Consider the following 23,422-nt stretch of genomic DNA (forward strand, 5'->3'; position numbering starts at 1 on the left):
TGTTGCTTGCCCAGCCAGGCCTGCAGAGAAAGGCCCCCGTCTCTGCCCTTCCTGCTTCATCTCCCTCTTTACCCATCCATTTTAGTAGTACGCCCCTTAGGGGCCATCTGACACTAAAGCTCACTCTCTGCTTTCATTCCCCCCCCCAACAACTCCCTTTGCTTATGTTGTAAATGGAAGAACATCAGAGCTAATCCGTCATGTTTATGAATGACGCGGGGACCAAGGGGAGAGTTGAGGCGCCTTGCCAGAAGTGGCGTGCTTCTCTTCTTGCATGCCCTGTGCTCGGCTGATCCAATCTGGCCCGGCAGCGGCGGCCATAGAAAATGCCCCTGGGGAGTGGAAGGCGCGGCCATTTTAAAGCACAATGAAGATTTTTTTTTTTTTACCTAGTGTTCCTCAATGTCAACCCAAATCCCACGGCTGCTACTTGACGGAGCTCGGCTGTGAAAGCCACCCTGTTATGTATTTCATGGTTGGATATGAAGATGTGAAAATATACAGTTATTGTCTGATCCACGTAGGAAATTCAACTGTACACATATTTACCCATGTCTTAAAATGAATAATGTACCACGACAACATCCTCAAGTCAAAGTTTTAACAACTAGTTCTCCAATGTCATTCACAATGAGGAACGGCTTGAATTGTTCATCTGTGAAGGTTTTTTCCGGCGTGGGGGGGGGGGGGGGCACTCTGTGATTAATAGATTGACTCTACAATGGTTTCCTCATAATCTCAGGCATTAGGCGAGGATTTTTAATGACAAATAAGCAGCATTTAATCAATTACACCACCTCAAAGGGGATTTATGGAAGAAACAATCAGTGCGGGGCAAAGGGGGAGACGAGGCTATTTTTCACCAAGACAGAGTGCCGTGAACCCCGGGTCCCCGAGCCTTCACCTCCCTCCTCTTGCATTTTGTTCCCAACGTTCATCATCACCGGAACACGGAGGATGGTATCTCTCAATCCATTCGGATTTTTGCTGCTCGAGGCAACGCGGGTAAAATAACATTTTAGTGGATACTGGATGGTCCCTGGTTGCTGGCCCTCGGGCAGTAGCGCTTTTCTTAAAGAGACTGCATTTGTACAGCAAATTGCTGAACTAACGTTTAGAGGTGCCAAGCTACAGAGACTTAATGCCACTTTGTGTTGAAGTGGTCCTGCTCCTCTTGAATCTGTAATAGAAAATTGGAATTAGCAGCTCGAGCCAATTCCTGCTCATTCACAGTCATATTCATTAGCGTGCTCCATGCCTGCGGAATCAACTAATGCCTTAAAGCATACGTTCATCAGCCCAGAGGCACTTATTTACAAGAAATCTAGTTTTCACCGCTCAAAATGTACTAGATTTAGGAACATTTGCAAAAGTTTTTCCTGCATGTTAGTTTTTGAAGGCCGTAGTACTTACTCCACGATTAAATTGCTTTTCCCATGTGATGAATGGGAATATTTGAAAATAGGCCCAGGTAGGAACATAAACCAACCACATAAACGTAATCTCTCTAAGTTACACCCCTCCACCCCCATCAATGCTATTATGAAGACTGACCTACAACGTATTCATTTGTTCTGAGACAGCTCACAGACAACTGCTAGATACCACAGGATTGGTTCTGACCTGCCAGTCCTGCACCAACACACCTGTAAACCTGAACAGGAAAGGATTTACACCTCGCTAGTTAACATGTTCTCATGTCAGCTTGTCTCAGGCTTTAGAGCATGAATAATTGTAGCCCCAGGCCTCTCATTGGAACGTACCCTCAGATTTGAGCCCACTGGAGTCTTTTCCTGTCTGCAAAATAGTAATAATAAAAAAAAAAAAATCTGTCTCAATACACAGAATGAAGTTACTCGCCTGTGAACCCGTTGGAAAACAACACGGGAAGATAAATTTAAGAGTTTTCCCTTTCCACACACTGTTTTCTGCCTTATTAGACAAAGTGCTGAGCATTTGGTTTTCTATTATTGGATTACTTTTGCGGTATCTAGCCAGTGCAGGTGCCAGGAGGCCTATGTCATCTTATTTAGGCTGGACCATATATGGGGAAAATGATGACATCTCAATTTGTCATCCCTCCTTTTGGCTCAACGATGAGGCACAGGTGCTTTTATACTCTGAACGCTGACTGGTTGTCCTCTCCAGTATGCATACTGCTCCAAGTATTCTACCCGAGACAGGGGCTAAAACGTCCACATACTGACAACAAGGTCCAGGCCTGAGTGCAATAGTATTCATCATTAAAACATGTTGCATCATATCCAGGTCTAGTTGTGTGTGCTGCGTCAATGCCCCGTCTAACGCTGCATCATTACTTAAGTCACCTAAATCATTTTAATCAAATGACGGGATTGGGAAATACAGGGATACAGGCTCTAGTCGAAGTTGATTTTGGAACAACTTTTACATTTGCAGAGGTTTATAGTCCGGATGATGGATGGAGTGTTAAGGGGAGTGACTATCTTTGTCCAAGTTTGAAACAGAACCAAGCTGCAGGTAGCTGATAAAGCAAAGGGTGGCCTCACATTCAGAGCCTGTCAATCTCTAGGTGCTAGTTTTTTAAAAGTACACCTTTGTACCATCGCGTTACGTGTAGCTTGTAAGTAGACCAAGGAAATCAGCAATGTGGCTGAATGTGCTGAAAAATAGAACGGATGGCGTCATAGAATTGGCACAAAAAAGCAACTGCTGTCTGCCTTTGTTAATCAAGAGCTCTCACGTTTGGTTGAGTAATTTTGTTTGTGTGAAAACAAAAGCATGATTAACGTTTCCTCTCCCGTGCCAAAGTAAAGAAATCATAATCGAATACGCCGGTTGAACGGGAGCCGAACAGAACATTTTGTTGAAGAGGATTCAGGTCGAGCGGACGTATTAACTAGGCTCGCAACACATTTCTGAGAACTGTGGACAAATTACGCTGAACAATGTTGCCGCGTTAATGTGTTTCAAATCAGCAACCTCCTCCTGGAAAAGAACGTGTGTGTCAATAGGACCAAAGAGTTCCTTTCCACCGTATTACTGCAGTATTGTACCCTTTTATTGTGTGCGTGGATTTTCTCTATTAATGACCTTCTACGAGTTAATAAAAGTGCTAATTCAATCTGGGTCATCTAATGCATTAGCAAAGCGTGAAACAAGCGTCCTTGCGAGCAGCAAGAGTGCTTTATGATTAACGTGATTAGCACCCTAACCCTCTCAAAATATTCTTTCTCACTTCTTTTTTGCTTTTTGCGTGGAAAGAGCTCGAATCACTATCCCTCAACTTTTAATGATATGGTGTAGTGGGGGAAAAATGGCTTTGGCTCAGGTTGCTGGAAAAAAAAAAAAAAAAGCAGTTGTGTCACACTCCACGGGTCATCTTTTTGTTCTGGCTGAAATATCTGTGGGGGGGGGGTAGCACGGATCAGATTGATTCCTAAACTGGGCAAGGATAATCTAAAAATAAGTAGTGTAAATTGTAAAAAAATGTCCTACTTGAAGACATCGTCCCCAAATTCACACACCAGCATCTGTGGGTGGGGCGGGGGGGTGGGGGGGGTGTTCCTCAAACAACAATAGGTCTCGACACACAGCAAGTGACCTGTGACAGCCTCTTTGAGGAGATTGTATCCACTCAAATACGTCCAACAGACATGTGTTATTTTGGCCCCGGATTTTCCCTGAAGAATAACCTCAACCGCGGGGTAGAAAGTCTCGTTCCGCTTGGGAAGAAAAGGGGTCGGAGCGAATCCAATCCTTGTGCAGCAACCACAGAACTTAAGCCTGAATGTGACCGGAAAGGTTCCTGTTTTCATGGCTCCGCTTGGAAAGTTCAGTGCAACAAAGCTTCATTCTATTGCTTAATTCCCTTGTACCTAATTTGGTAATATCGGAGCCAAATGAGATTTCCGTAGCATTAAAACATATGTCGCTTAATCAGACCTAAGTATTTGATTAACACTGAGATTTATTATCATTTCCCTGAAAGCAATGACGGATGCTGAAACGTAGTTTGACATAACTACCCACTATATAAATGTCATTCATCATTACTGCTACAATGCATTTTTACCAGACTACCAACACCAACCCACTACGTAATTGCCTCCAGCAAAATCCCTGTTATGTGTAAAGTCTATCACACACCAGAAAAAAAAAAAGATAGTGGTCGGCGCTATGCAGGAGAGCGGAACCTGTTTTTTACATCGTTTTCTGGAGCCAGTTCCCCACAGCTGTCAGCATCTGGTTTACATTACAATATATATATATATCAGGCTCATTGAATTAGAGCCTAAATAAGGGGGATGTTACTTGAGTTAGTAACACAAGTCGTGAGGACACAGCAAAGAGACGCGTTTTCTTTGAACACATCGTGTGAGTGGGTTTTTTTTGTGCCAGCCCCTGCAATGTAACGGCAGATTGTGCAGCCTTAATGCCGCTCTCCAGCTACATTTTAGAAACCGAAATGGCCACTGTTTTTATATGCGGAAAATGTGATTCCACTTGTGCTCATATTTTTATACGAGTGATCAATAGATATAATCTACTAATGGGTTGAGTTTATGTCCACAGGCCTTATGTCTTCAGCAGAAATCTGCCCACTGAGGTACTTTCTGAGCCAACGTCCTTTTTATTCTCCTCCCACACTTGGCACCACAGACTCATATGGCCTGATAGCCTGGCAGTGGCTAATGTGTGCAAATTGTCATTGGGAGTCTTTTCATATCAAGCACCAGTGCTCAGCACTTCTTTAGAAGGTGACTTCAGCATTTCTCTCCCTTCCATCTCATTTAGTGTGTAGATCCATTGTTGAATATACAGTATGGGTCTATAAAGCAGCAACTGTCCTTGTCTTGTAGGCTGTCCTTGAGATTGCAGTTAAGAGCGAGGTAGAATAAGGAAGCAGGGGAAATCTGTACCTGTTCCCCCCCCCCTTTTATACACTGTACAGGCTAGCTTGTGGTGGTATGTTCAAGCCGCACCGCATATATTAGCTACAAAAGACACATTCAATTACAAAGCGCTAGAAGCCAATCATATCCAATATCTACTCCTAAAAGGATGCCGATGAGGGCCCTCAAAGGGGTTGTGACCTCGCTGCTTGTTGATAACTAATGTAACCACAGGTCCAGAACCAACCTTGTGACACGTATTGGACCTGCAGGCAGCACATGGGAAACAATACCTGCAGCTTGGCCCCTGGATGATTAGTTATTTTATTATTTACTTTTACCGCTTGGCGAATAATCCAATTTATCCAAAGAATGTCCAATAATAAATTAATGTGATGTCACTTCCGTCTCTTTGTCTTAGCTCAGGTTGCATGAGTTGTTAATCCCAGCACCAGTTAGCCAATGCGTTTTGGTTTTCCCTTGCTTTGTTTGTTATCACAGTCTTTGTGAGGTATTGCTGAGAGCGGGAAGGAGCTTGAAAACGTCAAAGCACTTTTCTATTGTTTATTATTCTTCCTCATTCCGAGTGCCGTGCGAGAAAACTTTTGAGATACCTCACGGTTGAAGTCATGACTTTGTGGCCATTCTCGATGAGCGCGGGTGCACAAAGCACATTTCTTGGCTGAGTAAGATGCCAAGTTACCTTTTGTAACAGGTCATTAGTTTTAAATACACTGCCTGGAGTCGCATCAGCTGCCTGCACCAGAGTTTGAGGCCATCATCATGTAACAAAGCCATTCTACAGGACATAAGGGATGGGCTTGGTGAGAGCGCCCTTTGTGCACCTGACCCAGGCCTCATTTGGATATGTTTTACAGTTTCAGTGAGCCACACTGTAGTCAACCAGTAGAGTAAATCAGACAGAAACGCTGTGGTTCTACTCTCTAAGTATTTTAAAGGATCCAGATTTGGAAAAAACCCTTAGCTACAACCATTTACCATTCAAAAAGGAATTTTTCCTCACGCCCTCTTCTTTTCGCCAGAAAGCTGGATAAACAGGGACGTTGCACACAGCAGCGTGAATGCAGTCGTAGCTTCTTGAGGGACAACTAAATGATGATCTCTTGAGCACTTTGTTTTAGAATATATATGCAATTTCACAGGGGTTGCTCTTTAGTTCGCATGGGTTGTCACATCCAATTACTATATACAACATGCACTGATGCTCCCAGGCTCGCATCCGGGTATTGTGTTTGATCAGGTATACTTTTGACTCACTGAAGAATCGACTAATTGTCCGTTCGACCTTGAACAGGCTGTTGCGAGCTTGAAAAGGGGCGACCGTGTTCATTTAATTCCTTTCACCCTCCTCTCCGTCTTCCTCCATTTGAATGAGAAGCCTCCTTAATAGTTGGGAATGTTATACTTAAAGAAGTAATGATACTCTGGCCGACAGTCACTAACTCATCCCGCAACTATCATGTATTTGTAAAAACACAAATAAGAAAATGCGTGTAGAATGGTCACGTTACAAAATGTACTTTACTTTTTTCACATTGTAAATCAGAAACAGAACTAGATGATATCTAAAATAGTTATTGAAGCCTGTCACATCAACAGCAGTCCCATTCAACAAGTTCAAGAGAATAAAAGGGGGATTTCGTCAGGTTTTATACTAGAAGTGGTTCTTTACAACTCTGACGAGGACTGAGGTGAGTTGGGTGGTTAACTGGCATTTGTTTTAATTAACAGCAAATCAATTTTGTGCACGAAAAACAAACTTTTAACTAGAGTAACGCCGGGGCAGCTCCCATTTCCTTAATGGATACTGAAGGGGATTAATGTATGCTATATATTGCCATGGCAAGGACTTCCAGTGATAAACCAGAAGGTTGCATGGGGTGCACAGTGCACTTAGTGTTCTAAGTATGCATGATGAAGGATAGAAATGCTTTCATTTGGGCCAAGAAGACTAAAGACTCTAAAGACTGTACCCTTCCGCCACTGTCAAAACACATGTCGGTTCAGGCGGGGACGCAGAGTTGCATCGGAAAGTTTTCGCTCTCTTCCGTCTGAAGTCACTCATTTTGTTTTCCCAGAGAAGATTTACCCATCGAGTTGCCAGATACCCAAAAGCATTGTTGGAAGGCAGCCATGGTTGTCGTTTGGCTGCGTGCAGGCTGTTGCATCTCGAAGCTGTTTCCAGACTGATGTCTCCTCATGAAAATTTAATGAAGAAAATGTTTCCAAAAAGGTGCAGTTTACGAGAGCAGCGGAAGACACTAATTAGCAATATCACAGCGGGGAAGGGAAAACTTAAGGTGTGCACAAACCTCATCGGCATTTAGAATTTAGGTCTTGCTTGTCTGATTTCCCTCCCCCCCCCCCCCCCCCCCCAACTTTACGGAGAGGCCAGCCTTCTGCACAGACATCTCATAGCGCATGGAAAATTGGAAAATCACACATCCTCTCAAAGATTTCTTTCCGCAAGCCAAATACACTCATAATATACTTCCTGTTCAGAGAGTTTACATCAAACAAAACGTTCCCTCTCGACTTTGATTTCCTCGATTCCTCGTTTCGCTAAAAGAACGCGTTTGAAGCGAGGGGCGACGCGGCTTATCTCGTCCCGCATCTCAAGCGGCGGTACGTTGAGACGCGGGCAGGGGGGGCGACAAGACAGCTTGTTGAAAGCAACTAGGCCGCTATCAAAAGGACTTCAAAAAGGTTACCCGGTGTCGCTGCGGTTTATTCTCTTCCCGTCATTCCCAGAATTTCAATAAATGGTGTGGGTTTTTTTTTGCTCTCGGCTCGACTCACTGACAGATGCTGTGTTGCTCGCAAGCAACTTTTCGTACCGTGGCGTTGTACACTCATTCTGACCCCTGCCCTGTGAATCACGCCTCCGTCTCTCGTCTTTCTGCAGAGGACCAGCTGCCCTCTGGTTTCCCCACCATAGACATGGGCCCACAGCTGAAAGTGGTGGAGCGGACGCGCACCGCCACCATGCTCTGCGCCGCCAGCGGCAACCCCGACCCGGACATCTCCTGGTTCAAAGACTTCCTCCCCGTCAACACCACCAACAACAACGGACGCATCAAACAGCTCAGATCGGGTAGGTCTCCTCCGCTGAAAACGCCATTACGAAACGGGGAGTCGTCGTCTTTCTCGGTATTCTCTACCCGATCCGCTCCCTCTACCTCGCCCCCCCCCCCCCCCCCCGTTGTCTCCTCTGTTCTTTCATTCTCTTCTTCCTCCCATAATTTAACTTCTTGTTTGGCTTTTCATTTTGTAGGTAATGGCATTGTTTCTACTACGTCCTGTCCTCTACTGTGTGTGTGTGTGTGTGTGTGTGTGTGTGTGTGCGCTGTCTGTATGTGCGTCTCCCTTTGTCTTCCAGTGTTGTCATGGGCTGTTGGGATTGTGTCTCCCCCCTCCCTCCCTCTCCCCCCTCTGTGTTTGCTGGCTTCTGCACTAACCTCTGGCCTCAATGCTCACTGCTGTGACTTTTTACTATGAATTATTTTGCGGTTCTGTGTTGATATCCTGCACAATGCATTGGTGCAGCGTGGTTTTTTTTTGGACATTCTCTTCATTTCTTATGCCTTTTTAATTTCAAGTACAATTCAACATCCAGCTTCATTCCAAATCTGCTGAGGAGTTCACGATAAAACAGTAAACATGCAGAAAGGGAAAATAATCATCGTTAATTTGTGGAACTTGTACTATGGAAATTGCATAGGTTAAAGAAAGACTTTTTCTCTACTCTAATGAGCCACAGTAGTGCGTAGTCCAAAGCTTCCCACCCCCCCATCCCCTTGATTCTTTGAATTAACAGCCCCTGCTTTAATGTGTAGATGCCAGCTATGTTTTTATTTGCCTGTGACATTATCCTAATACACCCATTCGCTTGAATACCCCCATTTGATTTCACTATCTCAGAGCAAATTCTATATTCCAACAAAAATAATATAAATCATAGCTTGCAGCTTCAACAAAAGGCAACATTAGCACAACTACATGTAAATTCTAAGTCGTGTATGTCTGACCACCTGTCTTCAGATTCCACAGCTGTCCTTTGTTAAAGCGTCTTGTTAATCTGACTTCCTTGATGACTGTTTTTTTTCAACAGAACTGTGTAGAATTAACCCGTATTTCTAATGTGCGACTTTGATTCACGCAGTCGATAAAAGCATTTACAAAAAGCCTTTGTTAACTAAACTCACCTAAAGCATATAATCATATTCTTATGCTGTCTTTCTTCTCTCTATATTTTTAAATCTACAGAATCCTTTGGTAAGTGCTTAGCTCTAAAGCACACATCACCCCCCCACTAATTTCCATGTCTCAAACAACTATCAAAATGCATGGCATGCATTTTACTAACAGATAGTTCAGGTTCAGGGCTACTACTAGAGGCACATACACTCCCCCCCTCACCCCAAGGTATCTAAACGCCCCCACACTGCCAGCTTTAGGGTCACTTTTATCTAGAGATTATAATCACCTCATCGTAGTCACATCTTTCTTACTCCCTCACTCACTCACTGACCCACCACGTACTCGCTTATCCTTTAACACCAGCAAAGTGCGTACGGGAATACCGAGGGTTTTCAGGGAGGTGACCAGCTCTGCTTAGCTCAGGTGAAGTTGTTTAAAATAGGACTCTCAAGCTCACAACCTCATACACAAAGTCATCAAAGTCTCTCCCTTCAGGAGAACGGTCTTCAGAAGCTATTGCCACTTCCAAAATGGCACCTCCCCGTGGTACACCAATGTACAAGTTCTTCTCTCTGACCTATGATCTTTCTATGATGAATCCTGTCTTTCTCTGCCAGTACAGAACATCTCTCTCTCTCTGTCACTCTCTCTCTCTCTCTCTCAATCTCTCAATCTCTCTCTCTCTCATTTACGTACCCTGTTAAATCTAATTTGATTCTTCTTCCAAAGCCCCAAGCCTCTATCTACTCGTACTAATGCTTCTCCTTTCTAATCTTATTTGCATTCATATTATCCACCCAGGTGGTACACCAATAAGAGGTAAGAGTGCTGAACTGACGTTCACAGAATGAAAATAATATAAATTCATTCTTGCTGTCAACCCATTCATTCACTCGAATCACCTCCATTTTTGTCCTGTTTACAAAGACCGAAACCCATTACATTCATACGGACCTTCCTTCTTATTTGTCCTATTTTCGTTGACTAAATTTATATTCCATTTTTCTTTGTCTATGCTTTATTTACTCCTTCGTATTCTGGTTTCAAGAGCCTGTTTAGCTCAGTTGCGATATGCTTGCCCTGGCTCGAATAAGCATATCCAATGACAATTACTTTTTTTAAACTATATTTTTTCCGTTCATTTTTTTGTTTTCTTTTTGGCCATAGCGAATCATGTGTCCCTCTTTTTGTCCAACTAAAACAACCAAGCATTTTTTCCCCCTTAGCTGTTCTTGTTCAGCACTAAATAATATGCACAGATGCTGTGGAATCACGCAGGCATGCTGAAGACAACATTGCCTCTCCTCTGCTTTTTTCTCCCAAAGAATTCTTTCTATATATTTGCAAATATTTTTTTTCCCATTTCTTCTATTTGCTTTCCTCTCCTGTACCTCTACAAAAAAGCCCAAACAACCACTTTTTTGATAAAGTTTCTACGGTGCTTTTTTTCTCTTTCACCTATTTTTCTTACTTTTCTTGGGTTTGGAGCGTATTTTACTTTTTGACTTTTTTTCTTCAGGGTTTGGGGAAGGCAAACAGTAGAGTCTGGCGAGGACCTGATTGGCTCATTTTTGCCGTGTGACATGAAGCTGGAGAGTTGTTGATGCATAAAGCCATTTTTCCCTGGGTTATGTGACACCACACTGCTGATCCCATTGGTGGATTTTTATGGGTGTCTTTTGTAGCTTTCACAAGCTAAAGCAGTGGTTGGTTACCTTCTTGTCGCCTCAGGTCGATATTTTGAATTTTGTCTTCTAATACAATTGCATTTTATTTTTCAGCTAAGGGTTGTCAGAAGGTTGTAAGTTGTGCCGACATACATTTCTTGCCAAGATTTGCATGTCAAAACTTTTGATATTGAGGATTATATGTTGGTTTTGCCTTACATAATACTTCAATTAACATTTTTCCAAAATATCTGAGCAGCATTTTTCCCTTTTTTGTATGGGCTGCCATTTTTTAAATATACTTCACAGAGATGAAGTCCCAACATATTCATTTAGGGGAATATTACACTCAATCCGTGATTGAATATGCTAAAATTCATACCAAAATTTCTTTCTTTTAATTGTCCTCCCTTGTTATGCTGCTTTCTTATACTGTAAACCTTTTTCGTTTGATCCATGTTTCCCTGAAGCAGTATCACTCATCCCCATATTGACCAGTCCAGTGACATGTTGTATATTGAAGGGCTTGCCCCTATTTTTAAAGTGAAATTATGACTTTTTTCGGGACATTGGTGATAGGATTAGAGTCTTTTTTAGATCCTATAGCCATTTGAGCAATCTGGCTTTTTCTCTAAAGGAGTCATCAGCAAGGTAAAAGAATTATAGATGGAAAAACCTAAGTGTTTTTCTTTTCTTTTAGACTTGGACAATATGTCATTTTATTACAATGTCTTGCATGGTTACCATTTGCAGCTATCCCTCACCTATAGTAGGATAACAGTCCTCCACCAACGCATCAGGCCGTGATAATGATGCGGGCTAAACTAATAGTTTTAAGTAATAGAGGCAAGAACATTCTATTTTAATGATGCAGTTTATTGCATATAAATCAATTTAAACTTTCCTCAAACTGTCCAACTACTCAGGCTTGACAAGACAAAGCAAAACTAGAAATGAAGGAGGCTGATGTGGCCTCCTTGAAGTTCTACTACTTGTCCTTATTTAATATTTCGTTTACTAGCGAACACCGTGGGAACAACAACATTTTAACCAAACGTACTCCCCAACCCCGCTTGCTATTCCCAACCAGGAGCCCTCCAGATAGAGCAGAGCGAAGAGTCCGACCAGGGGAAGTATGAATGTGTGGCCACCAACAACGACGGGACCCGCTACTCTGCCCCAGCAAATCTATATGTTAGAGGTAGGAGACACCTGTGGACAGCGCATGCATGCTTTCTATCAAACACTATATCAATGTGCTATTTAAAAGGTGTGAGTGACCTTTAAATCAGCCAGTAAAGTCTGCAGGGGCCACGTCCCGCGTGGCCATTGTAAGTATGCTTTGGTTTGTTTTTTTTAAAATCTTTTTTATTTTGCACTTGACTTACCTGCACTGGTTTGAACCCACGGAGTCTGGTCCTTGATGATTATCCTGAGGCTAACACACACGACTAGACTGCTTGCTTTGTCTATCCACTAATTGCCTCTCAAACCTGACTGTCGGAGGTAGTGAAGGGTGGCCGGCCCTCCTCCATCGCTCCCAACTCTTTCCCCAGCCGTGGACAGATCCTCCCTGGCCTCTCTTCTCCTTATTGATCAACATCGGAAGAACAGCTTTAGCGTCACTTGTTTTACTGCCAGTGGAATGTAAAAAGTAGAACATGCTGAGTACCAGCAGTCGCTCGCTTTCTGTAACCATTTTTTCAAAGAAGCTGTAATTTTGTCACTCTAATTCACACTATGTGGTGCGATTTGTGCTACTCATTCTCACTGTTGCTGGCAAGACTTACTCATTGTCAAGTATTGTGATGATTCAATTCTCTATGAGATTTGCACAAATTAGTCAATTTAAAATATATATTTTAAAATGCTCTACAGTCTTATGGTGAGCTTTTGTAATCAATATTATATACAATGCATATTAAACAAATACATTCATTTGAATTACATTTCTTTACTTTTAAGCTAGGCCACATGGCTTGGGCAGAATATGTATTAAAAGCAAACATGCTCTTTAATTCACTTGCTTTTTTTTATCAGAGAATACAATTTATCTGAGAATTTAAAGATCCTTTAAATTGTTTAAGTTTAACGCCTAAAAGATGGCCTCTTTACTCTCTCTGTGTTTCCCTTGTTTTTCTCCTTTCCTTATTTAATTTTGTTCCGCATCAAATGTTCTACATCCCTCAGAGCTACGAGAAGGTTGGTGTGTTTTCACTTTTTGAACACAACACAAAACATATTTAAATTCATTTGTTGGCCTGAAAAAGCTTCTTTTTTTTTTCATATCATGTTTATCTCTATCGCTCATTCAATGTTGCGATCAAAGTCTCATCGAGAATGCCCCTGGTCTTTGTCAGAATGCTCGACTGTCCAACAGGTGGTGCATGTCTGTACTTGGAGGCGGGGTGGTACGGGACGGTATTTGCACATGTTTGAGGATCTATTTGCACGGTGACCTCTCAGCGCTTTTGCCCGGACCTTACCCCCCGAAATCTCACCCCCTGTCAAGTGTTCCTGCTCGGTCCCTGATGACTCGTCGCAGGTCAACGGGACAAAAAAAAAAAAAATGTTTTTCAAATTAGTTTAGTCAAGAAAAGAAGATTGTGACACAGATAATCCCTCATTGATGCTGTTCTACATGGATGCAGAACTGCAGAATATTTCCCCCCATTGGTCTATTTAAGCATCAGTGCACTCAGATTTTCCCTGTGGTCTTCTCTCCCATTGAAGTTTCTCAGGGATAAAAAGGTATGTTAAAGCAAAGTCCAGCCTTTGTTGCAATGGGCACTAAAGTCAAGCGGCAAGCTGTAAAAAAAATAACCTTGCCCTCCGAGACTATACACTTCCTCCGGCTGGGATGTTTCTATGCAGGAAGTTGTCAGAGTATGATGTATTTAAAGCGTTATCCACAAGACTGCAATGATATTCAAATGAGCGCCATAAAATTATGTCCGCGGGGAGCTTGATCCAATTGGATATTAATTAAATATCGAGTGAGAGAAAACGTCCTATTTAATAATGCAAACAGTTCCCCTAGATTTCCTCTCCAGGTAGAGCTCAAGTCTCAGCAGAATGGTCTCGGGAACCAGAAGCAGACGGCCTGTGTTGCAGTTGATACACCTGCATAAGTAAATAGGAACTGCTCTAAACTGTTGTTTCAAAAGATGGATCAATTAAGCAAGCAATATATACGAGTATCCATATGTTTAAAAGCGGCATGCTCCCCAACACTTAATAGTCTAACCAAAGCAGAACAGTTAGCTATTTCAAATACCATGAGCAGGAACACTGACATTACTCCCTAAATGTTTTATAGCAATGCTTCGGTAGTCAATGTTTTTTTTCCCCCCTCATAGGCTCCTAAATTATCCACAAACTTAAACATATTTAATACTTGAAACATTTAGTAAAAAAAAACCTCAAGTAAAACCCAGAGGAGGTACAATCTGTACAAGTCTTTTTTTTTTGTCCATTAATTTCCTCCTTGTCCAAAGGTGAATTTGTCTTCTTCGAGTGTTTTTTGTTAGTCCTCCCAGGACCTTGAGCTTGTACTAATCACATTTACGACAATGTAGCCACCACCAGACTAACCATTTCACTGTGAGCTTCCCTGTGACCCCGTCACCACTTGTTTTACCCTTGTAGCCCCCTTACACGGTTCCCTCACCAAGTCACATGTTGTTCCTGTATGCATGACGGACTCTTGCTCCCCTCCGAAAGGCCTTGAAGCCACCCATGTGCTTTATAAATGTTATACGTTTAAGTTTACTTCAGAGTGTCACCTTTTCTTTGAAGTTTAAGGATTTTTAATTGTTTTTAATTGTTTTTGGGGGAATGTGTATCCACTAGCACTGTCAAATGATATGCACAAATACAGACTAAAAGCATTATTGCTGTAGGTTATTAAAAATAAAATTAACACTTGATTTATTGAAATTACAAAGGAAAAAACATCAGGACGACAACATACAAAAATCCTGGTTAAACTAAAACTCAATATTAAGAAATACTTTCACCACACCCAATTACTCCATGGCAGACCCTTTTTTTATGTGCTACAAAATGCCAAATTGTACTGTAAAGAAATAATTAAAACAAAGAGTAGTTGAAATGCACCTGTCTAATCTAACTCCTGTGGCTTGTTGAGATCCCAAGTACAGTTTCATTTCAAAACCTTCAATATAAATAAACCTGCTCATCTTTTGATCTGAAACTTTACTGGGGACCAAAGTCATGCGGAAATATTTTGAATCAGTTAATAAGTTGAATTTGATTGGAATGATTTGTACAGTGGGAGAACAGAGTGTAGCGGGACACGTTAATGCTTTAAGCGCCAGCATAATTGGTCCGCCTGTGATAAGCACAGGACCTTTCAGCTGCCATAAAGAAACTATGCATGCCTTATGATTTCATCCTGCGAGGTCACAAGTCTAAAAACACATTTAAAAGTGAAGGCAGAATAAAGGGGGGGGGGGGGGGGGGGTGTTAAGATTGATGATTTTGCCACGACTAAGGTTAATTTAAGGTGGGAAGGCAAAACATTTGACAGCACTGGTTGCTACTTTTGACTGAGCCTAAGTATTCCGGGGAAACATTCTCCTTTCGTGGCTGTCCGACGTATGTAGTGTTTATGTTTGTGTGATGTGAGCATGTGACACGGCACATTATCTCACATCAGCTGGAAGCTGCTTCTTTGCATACAACTCTCCAGAACTGTGTGTAGTTCTGCATTATATGTTCTGAAGGAGGTATATATTCTATGCATGGCGCTTGTGTTGTTCATTCACCATTCAATTCTTGGATCAAATGTTTTTTTTCTAACCTTCATCAAGCAATCATAAATGATCCATCTAGGAAACAATTTAATTCTCATGCTACAATTTCACCTTTTCCAGTATGCTAATGTTAATGAAAAAATGTACATATCGGTTAATCAGTCTGTTTTCTTTTGGCAGTATTTAAGGTTATTTTAGTTAAAGTTATTTTTGGAGTTGTTCCACCTTCTGCTGGTTTTCACGCCCCATTTTGTCTTTTTTTCAGTCCGCCGGGTGCCGCCGCGATTCTCAATTCCGCCCACAGACAATGAGATCATGCCGGGCGGCAGCGTCAATATCACATGCGTGGCAGTGGGCTCTCCCATGCCGTACGTCAAGTGGATGCTCGGTGCGGAGGACCTCACGCCAGAGGACGACATGCCCATCGGCCGCAACGTCTTGGAGCTCACGGACGTCCGCCAGTCGGCCAACTACACCTGTGTGGCCATGTCCACCCTGGGGGTGATAGAGGCCGTGGCACAGATAACGGTGAAAGGTAAAGCTGTGTTTTGTTTTGTTTTTTTCCAGAATCAAAAGGCCGGGTCGTGTGCCCAGCAGCGCGCTCCTCTGATGCACCGAGGATATGGCTGGACTTTGTTTACACACACACACAGAAGTAATTTACCGGCCATGTTAACTCATCCGTGGAGGATTCCCTTAAAGCTTTAGACAAGCCTTGGCACGAGCGTCGGTGTATTAGATGCCAGATCAAGGATACAGGAAAGTTCTTATCTCTCAGCTGGAGAGCGACGGAGCCAGGAGCTCACCATTTCTGTTAGCTAAAGGGTAACGGATGAGGGGGACGGGGGCGCCATGTAAAACGCAGCGGGTGTGGTTTGGTGTCCTCTGTAGGCGGGGAATGTAATATCTACCTATCGACGCAGTGGTGTCGACGCCTTCACTCAAGGGCCCGGACTCACACACACACACACACACACACACGGTGGGCTTTGTTTTTCCGAGACAAAACACAGAAATATGAGTCACACGCAAGCTGCCCCAGAAGCATACTTGAGATGGCATTAAATAATCTATTGGCTTCATATCTTTTGCCATGTGCCACATCGTGGGGTATTAAAGCAATAAATTCAAGTGTTAAATTATTTAAGTGATAAACACTGAGAAATTCAAGATTAACGACGACCGCGCTCTCAGTTGAGCATAGGGGCCTTTAATATACCTTTTATCTCACCCAAATTCAAACGCATCTTGTGTTTTTTACAAAAATAAAATATGAATATTGAAATAACACAATCCACTCAAAAAGAGTCTCACATTGGTCAAAATATACTATATTATATAATTCAACCATCTGATTAAGGAATATAAGGTTTATGTGGCCCATGACATCATATGCATTGCAGAGGTTGCTGATTACTGTCTACTTTCCTTTTAATATTCATGTCATTTTTATAATCGCAGCATTGCCCAAGGCCCCCGGCACCCCTGTGGTGACGGAGCGCACAGCCACCAGCATAACACTGACGTGGGACTCGGGCAATCCGGAGCCAGTGTCCTACTACATCATCCAACACAAGTCCAAGTACTCCGAAGACTCGTTCAAGGAGATCGATGGCGTGGCCACCACTCGCTACAGCGTGGGAGGCCTCAGCCCTTATTCGGACTACGAGTTTCGAGTGGTGGCGGTCAACAACATCGGGCGGGGGCCGCCCAGCGAGAGCATCGAGGCCAAAACCGCCGAGCAGGCGCCCAGCACGGCGCCGAGGCAAGTCAGAGGTCACATGCTGAGCACCACCACGGCCGTCATCCACTGGGACGAACCGGAGGAGGCCAACGGGCAGATCATGGGTTACCGAGTCTACTACACCATGGACTCCGCCCAGCAAGTCAACCTCTGGGAGAAGCAGATCGTTCGCGGTTCTCACTTTGTCACCATCCAGGGCCTCATCCCCAATAAGACCTACTACATCAAGGTTCTGGCCTACACCTCAGTAGGCGACGGACCTCTATCCGCAGACCTTCAAATAATCGCTAAGACGGGAGGTAATAATGGTTTATTTCTCCAGTGAATAAAACATAGTTTTGTATCCAAATTCAAATCCTTGAGTTTTTTACTTCCTCTGAAAAAGCTTTTTTTTTTTTCCTTAAAAAAGGTTGAAGGTTGTTCGCCTTGCAGCAGTGACTTAAACAAAACGTGGCATCAGTGCCAGCATGACTGAGGAGAATGAATAGAGAATAATGAAAAATTAATTAATCTCTCTATTCCCCTCGCAGTTCCCTCCCAACCAACTGACTTCAGAGGGGAAGCCAAATCAGAAACAAGTATTTTATTGTCATGGATCGCTCCTGCGCAGACCGGACAGGAAAACCCAATCACTGGATATGAACTCATGTACAGGAAGAGGGATGACAAAGAGGAGGTAATCATTTCCTGGCACGGTGCTTTTGTCAGTGTGTTGATCCACAAATACTTCAGACTGTTTCGGCAAACATTGATTTTCTTGTGGTTACCTAAAAGAGAATACCAGATCTGCAAGATACCAGATCTGTAGGATTCATTCTAATAATTTGTCTACTTTGCATTTCACATAGAGGCACCTAAAAATACAGTAAATATAAATGTATATCTACTTGTGTAACAATTACCTGCTCCAGCGTAGTTTACAATATTTATGGGAACTAGTTGTGAGCAGCCATTAATCATTACACAAGATCCCACAACACTAGAAAACACAGACAACTAGTGCTTGTAGTTGTTCTTATGAGAACTTATTTTGTCAATTAAAGTACTCACCGTCTTTCACTGAAAACTCAGACGTGAAACTTTCTCCACAGAAACGCATCAGCTTCGAGCCGACAACAACGTACCTACTGAAGGACCTGAAGCCCTTCACCACTTACACCTTCCGGCTAGCGGCCCGTAGCAAACACGGCGTCGGGGCTTACACCAACGAGATCTCGGCAGAAACTCCACAGACACGTAGGTCTTCTTCCTTATCTGAAGGAGTTCAAACTATTTGGGAGAGAACATTTTTTTCAAATGCATTCTAAAATTGAAGTGTCCCGCTCAGTGGGAAATCCCCAAAAAGTGAAAAGGGGTTTTTGGAGCAACGATTAGGTCATTAGAACTTTTCTTTAAATGGCCGATGCATTTGAAAAGCTGCAGAAATGCGGAATACTCAACAAGTGTTACCTGACCATGCAGTGTTCCCTTTGAAAAGGTTGCATGGGCAGCGTGCAGAAGGCTTTACTGTCAAGTCAGGAGACAAGGTCACGTAAAATACCCCTGTGCACCTTCGTTGTGCAACAACAGTCTCAACTAAAGTGATTGGGAAATAATTGAATTACAAAGACGACTGCCCTCTTTTGCATTACCCAAATGTGAGAGGGCATGTCAGGGGGCCTCGTCTCTTGATATTTCATGTCAGCCGAAAATTAAAGAGTACATAATCTTCTAAATGAGCTTTCTATGTAGCTGCACTGCCAACAACCACTTGGGATTTTTTCCCATTTCCTCTATTGATGCATACACTCAATTCAAATTAGAATCAAGAAGCTTTTGGAGTAACCATATCATAGAAAGCTCAAAGCAAGTATTGCCCCTGTAGTTGGGGACTTTTCCAGCCAACAGCCCTCCGATTTATGAAACAATTCAAAATTTAAACAAAATGGGATTTGGTTCGAAATTCAATCCAGTGCGTTTCAACTCAATTTGATTACAAGTCAGAAAATCCCTGCTAAACCGTCAGTGGCGAACACTGAACCGTTTGGCACATTGACATGAATCTGAGGTCTCTGAAAGCCAGGGATCAGGTGGGTATGAAAGTTCGAAGTCTTCCCAGATGTATGTTCTGAGGTAAATGGTGTAGCGAAATCAAAGAAGTGCATGCCAATGTTATCAGAATCTAATAAATCAGTCATGTCTCCTTGGGAAGTTCTCTGTTGACAATCAGGCTTTTACCACAAACCAACAGGCTTCGGAAAGGTTGGTGACAAATACAACATTTTCTCTATTTTAAAATTGTCAAAGCATCAACCTTTATGTTTTTGGATTGATGGTAACTGCTTGCCAAATTTGTCTGAGATATTACGTCATTCATTTTGGAATGGATTCATCTTAAATTATTTCTTCAGTAATTTTAGAATAAAAATAAATAGAATCTTAGGATATATCATTTTTTGTTTTTTCTATACACATTTTATATATCATATATATTTTCATGGCAAAGGTAGGTTGCATATGTTAAAGCTCTTCCTTTTCCAATCATTATCATTATGTACACATTTGTGTTTGTCCTTGCCTTTTGTTTTGCCTGTATTATATGATTTTATTTTATTTTACCTACATAAGTCCAAGTCTTTTTTCATTTTGTGTCATTTTATTCTCCTTTTTTTCCCTTTGTTTGGTCAATTCTACCACCATCATCATCATCATCCTCACCAAACCAAACTGAAACTCCTTTAAAACAAAACAAAAAAATCCAACTCAACTAACGGCCTGACCAAACAAAAAACCCTCCACCTGCACCCTAAACCAACACATCCACCAGAACCCTCAGGCCCACCTCAGGAAGTCAATTGCCACAGCCCCAGCTCCACCAACATCCTGGTAAGTTGGCGGCCCCCCCCAATGGAATTACAAAACGGGATCATAACGAAATACAGCATCCAATACGCTGCAAGTGACGGCGAGGACACCACTGCTCATCGGATCTCCAGCATCCCTCCGGAAAGCTCTCAGTACCTTTTAGAAAACCTGGAAAAATGGACAGATTACCGCGTGACGGTCACTGCTCACACAGATGTCGGGCCGGGACCGGAAAGCCCACCGCAGCTCATCCGCACGGAAGAGGATGGTATGTGTTCGCTAGAAACAAGCTGCAGCTGAAAATCAAGTCTGCCCCCCCCCCCCTCTTAACCTGCCCCGTCGAATACTAACAACCTTGCGTGTATCTACAATTTTCCCTCCTTTCTGCCCCTTCTGCCTGCTTTTAACACCAGTGACTGTGGCCACTCGATACTTTTAGCCCTCTTTTGGACTGTGGACTTTTTCACCCACACAAACTGTGACTCACTTTGCAAAAGCACCTTTTTTTTTTTTTTTCCTTTTTCCTACGCTGCTCAATTTCAACACATGGTATGGCGTTTTTGACTGCAGGCCGACAACTTCCTTTCCCAACTGTCTTTTTTGACAGCATTTTTGTATGAATCTGTTTTTTTTTGGTTTTTGAACTTGGCAAAAGGACAAGTTCTGGACAGTGGGAAGAGACAATAGGTGGAAAACATTTTTGAAGGCCATTTAAAAAATAAAATATTTTTTTCTCCCCTCATTTAATAGAATCATTTTTCTATTCATATTTTCCTCCCACCATAGCCAAAATTCTTGTAGTGCTTCAAGTATTTGAAACACTTGAAGCCGCCTCCCTTTGGCTCCACTTTTCTATTTTGGCAAAACACATTTTTATTCTATGTTTTAGAAAATCCACTCTACCCATTTTTAGTGTTTCGAGATGAGGTCAGTTGTCAGACCGGTTTTTGCTATTGTTTTTTTTCCCCTTACCATTGTTGAAATATCGATGTCATGCAGTGCTTGTTGCAGTTTGCTGCACTTTTGTGATTTTTTTTTGGTCACTGCAGCATTTTGCTCTACGGCTTTTGGGCAGGAAATAAAAAGAGGGCAAAGGGGTTCTCTATAATTTTGACCTTTTTTTTCTATCCCATGGTGTCCCTCCAGTTCCTAGCGGGCCACCTCGTAAAGTCGAGGTGGAGGCTGTCAACTCCTCATCAATTAAAGTGATCTGGCGTTCACCGATGCCCACCAAGCAGCACGGTCAGATCCGAGGGTACCAGGTGCACTATGTCAGGATGGTTAATGGGGAGCCCACAGGACAGCCGGTCGTCAAGGACATCCTGATGGATGATGCCCAGGTACAACACCCCTTTTCAACCAGCCAACACATGTCTCAGACACAAAGCATTGCTTTCTCTCTCTCTCTCTCTCTCTCTCTCCGCTTTACATACGCTACAGGAAAGTGTGTTAATTGGAGTGGGAAAAAAATAAAAAGCTTACTCTCATTATCTCATATTAATAATTAACCTGAATTGAAAGTAGTTACCGTTTAACTGTGGATGCAGAGGTTCTGTGCATATTTATTTACAAGTCTAAATACGATGATTTCAAACTGTGTGTGTATATTTTCTCACCAGTGATCTGCGTACCTAGCCTTATTTTTTGTCTCTTTTCTCTCCATATTCGTATATCTTAATCAGTGGGAATATGATGATTCTACCGAACATGTGAGTAGTTAAAAGTCCAATATTTTTTCCCCTGCTTTTGCATGAACAGTATGTGTCTTTTGTGCACTAGGAGTTCAATACCTCGAGCAACTCAAGTATTACCTTGAGTGCTATTTCAGCTTTATAAGATATATTTGGACAAAAGCAGATGGAATCCTTGACTAACACTTGGACTGACCTTAGAGGTTTGAAGTCTCCTGGTGTTAACTGAGAAATCTTTTTTCAACATACAAAATATGAATGTCTTTGCCAAGATGAGTAGCAAAGCCTTTAAAGACAATTCCTTTCCACAGAAGCATGCCTCAATTTTTAAGTACATCAGGGAGAATGTGTCTTATGTGTATTTCCTGATGATTGCGCGAACATCATATCACACTTATGTGATCGTATCTCGCTCCTTGCTTTTACGTTAGCAGTAAGTGTCCTGCAACTTAAAATCGGCCTCTTTACAGGACATGATCATCACAGAACTGCAGGCCGAGACCACATATTCAGTAACTGTGGGAGCCTACACAACCAAGGGCGACGGTGCACGCAGCAAGCCCAAACTGATCACCACCACTGGCGCAGGTATTGGAACCGCAACTTCATCTTTCTATTCTTAAATGCTGCAAAACTGCATCCAATAGGGGGGAAAAAGGGATAGCCATATATTCCTGTCATCGGGCGCGTAAAGTGTGAATGCAGCTAATTGCTGTCTCATTTAGTGCAATAACTCCGGCACCGGTGTGACATGTCACCGCTGAAGGCACTTTAAAAATAATGAAAAATGTGGAGGGAGTGAAAGAGGGAGAAAGCCCAAGTTCAGCTCTTTTACTCAGTCCTTTTCACAGTGTTGTACCACAGTAAAGTGACTTACAACACCCAGATACACCAACTGATAACTAATGGCTGTCTACTTGAAAAAACGCTTCTCCATATTTATAACCATTTGTCCTTTTCTCCGCTGGTACCTTCTTAGTTCCCGATAAACCTCGACTAATGGTCAGTACAACCAACATGGGCACCGCTCTCCTGCAGTGGCATCCCCCGGCATCAACCCACGGCCCCCTGCAGGGCTACCGCCTCCGTTTCGGCCGCAAAGACGTGGATCCGCTGACTGTCATTGAGTTCCCTGAACGGGAGAACCACTACACCACCAAAGAAATCCACAAGGGGGCGTCATACACGTTCCGTCTCTCCGCGCGCAACAAGGTGGGCTTCGGTGAAGAAACGGTCAAAGAAGTCACCACAAACGAGGATGTGCCCAGCGGCTACCCTCAGAGCATTAAAGCAGAAGGTGCCACCACCTCCACCATTCAGGTTAGCTGGCAGTCGGTTCTGCTGGCCGAGCGAAATGGCCAAATAGTGAAATATGCTCTGCAGTACAAGGACATCAACAGCCCATCCAGCCCCTCAGAACTCTTCATCACCGCCCCGGAGTCAACAGCCATCCTGTACGGCCTTAATGCAGATACCACTTATGATATTAAAATGTGTGCCTTCACCAGCAAGGGCTCTGGTTCCTATAGCCCAAGTGTCCAATTCAGGACACAGCCTTTGGATCAAGGTAGGACCAGACCCTCAACCTTTTTGCGCTCTAATG

At 42.8% G+C, this 23,422-nt stretch overlaps 1 protein-coding gene across 43 annotated transcripts in view; it reads left to right on the forward strand.

The window, feature by feature from the left end:
- LOC119223808 (receptor-type tyrosine-protein phosphatase delta-like) overlaps nucleotides 1-23,422 on the forward strand; it is a 291,447-nt gene that overhangs the window by 240,646 nt on the left and 27,379 nt on the right. For 11 of the 43 annotated variants that reach the window (XM_037481238.2, XM_037481277.2, XM_062560976.1 and 8 more), the window contains 14 exons: nucleotides 7,801-7,989; nucleotides 9,162-9,170; nucleotides 9,897-9,914; nucleotides 11,853-11,963; nucleotides 12,953-12,964; nucleotides 15,806-16,075; nucleotides 17,002-17,583; nucleotides 17,815-17,960; nucleotides 18,376-18,520; nucleotides 20,091-20,396; nucleotides 21,275-21,468; nucleotides 21,811-21,837; nucleotides 22,290-22,407; nucleotides 22,799-23,386. In XM_037481238.2, the coding sequence (XP_037337135.2) occupies nucleotides 7,801-7,989; nucleotides 9,162-9,170; nucleotides 9,897-9,914; nucleotides 11,853-11,963; nucleotides 12,953-12,964; nucleotides 15,806-16,075; nucleotides 17,002-17,583; nucleotides 17,815-17,960; nucleotides 18,376-18,520; nucleotides 20,091-20,396; nucleotides 21,275-21,468; nucleotides 21,811-21,837; nucleotides 22,290-22,407; nucleotides 22,799-23,386 (2,715 nt within the window). The remainder of the gene's footprint in view (nucleotides 1-7,800; nucleotides 7,990-9,161; nucleotides 9,171-9,896; nucleotides 9,915-11,852; nucleotides 11,964-12,952; nucleotides 12,965-15,805; nucleotides 16,076-17,001; nucleotides 17,584-17,814; nucleotides 17,961-18,375; nucleotides 18,521-20,090; nucleotides 20,397-21,274; nucleotides 21,469-21,810; nucleotides 21,838-22,289; nucleotides 22,408-22,798; nucleotides 23,387-23,422) is intronic. The other 32 variants (XM_037481250.2, XM_037481252.2, XM_037481273.2 and 29 more) reach the window with 13 other exon arrangements.

Source organism: Pungitius pungitius, chromosome 1 (genome assembly GCF_949316345.1).
Source record: "Pungitius pungitius chromosome 1, fPunPun2.1, whole genome shotgun sequence".
In the NCBI taxonomy this organism is placed as follows: domain Eukaryota; kingdom Metazoa; phylum Chordata; class Actinopteri; order Perciformes; family Gasterosteidae; genus Pungitius; species Pungitius pungitius.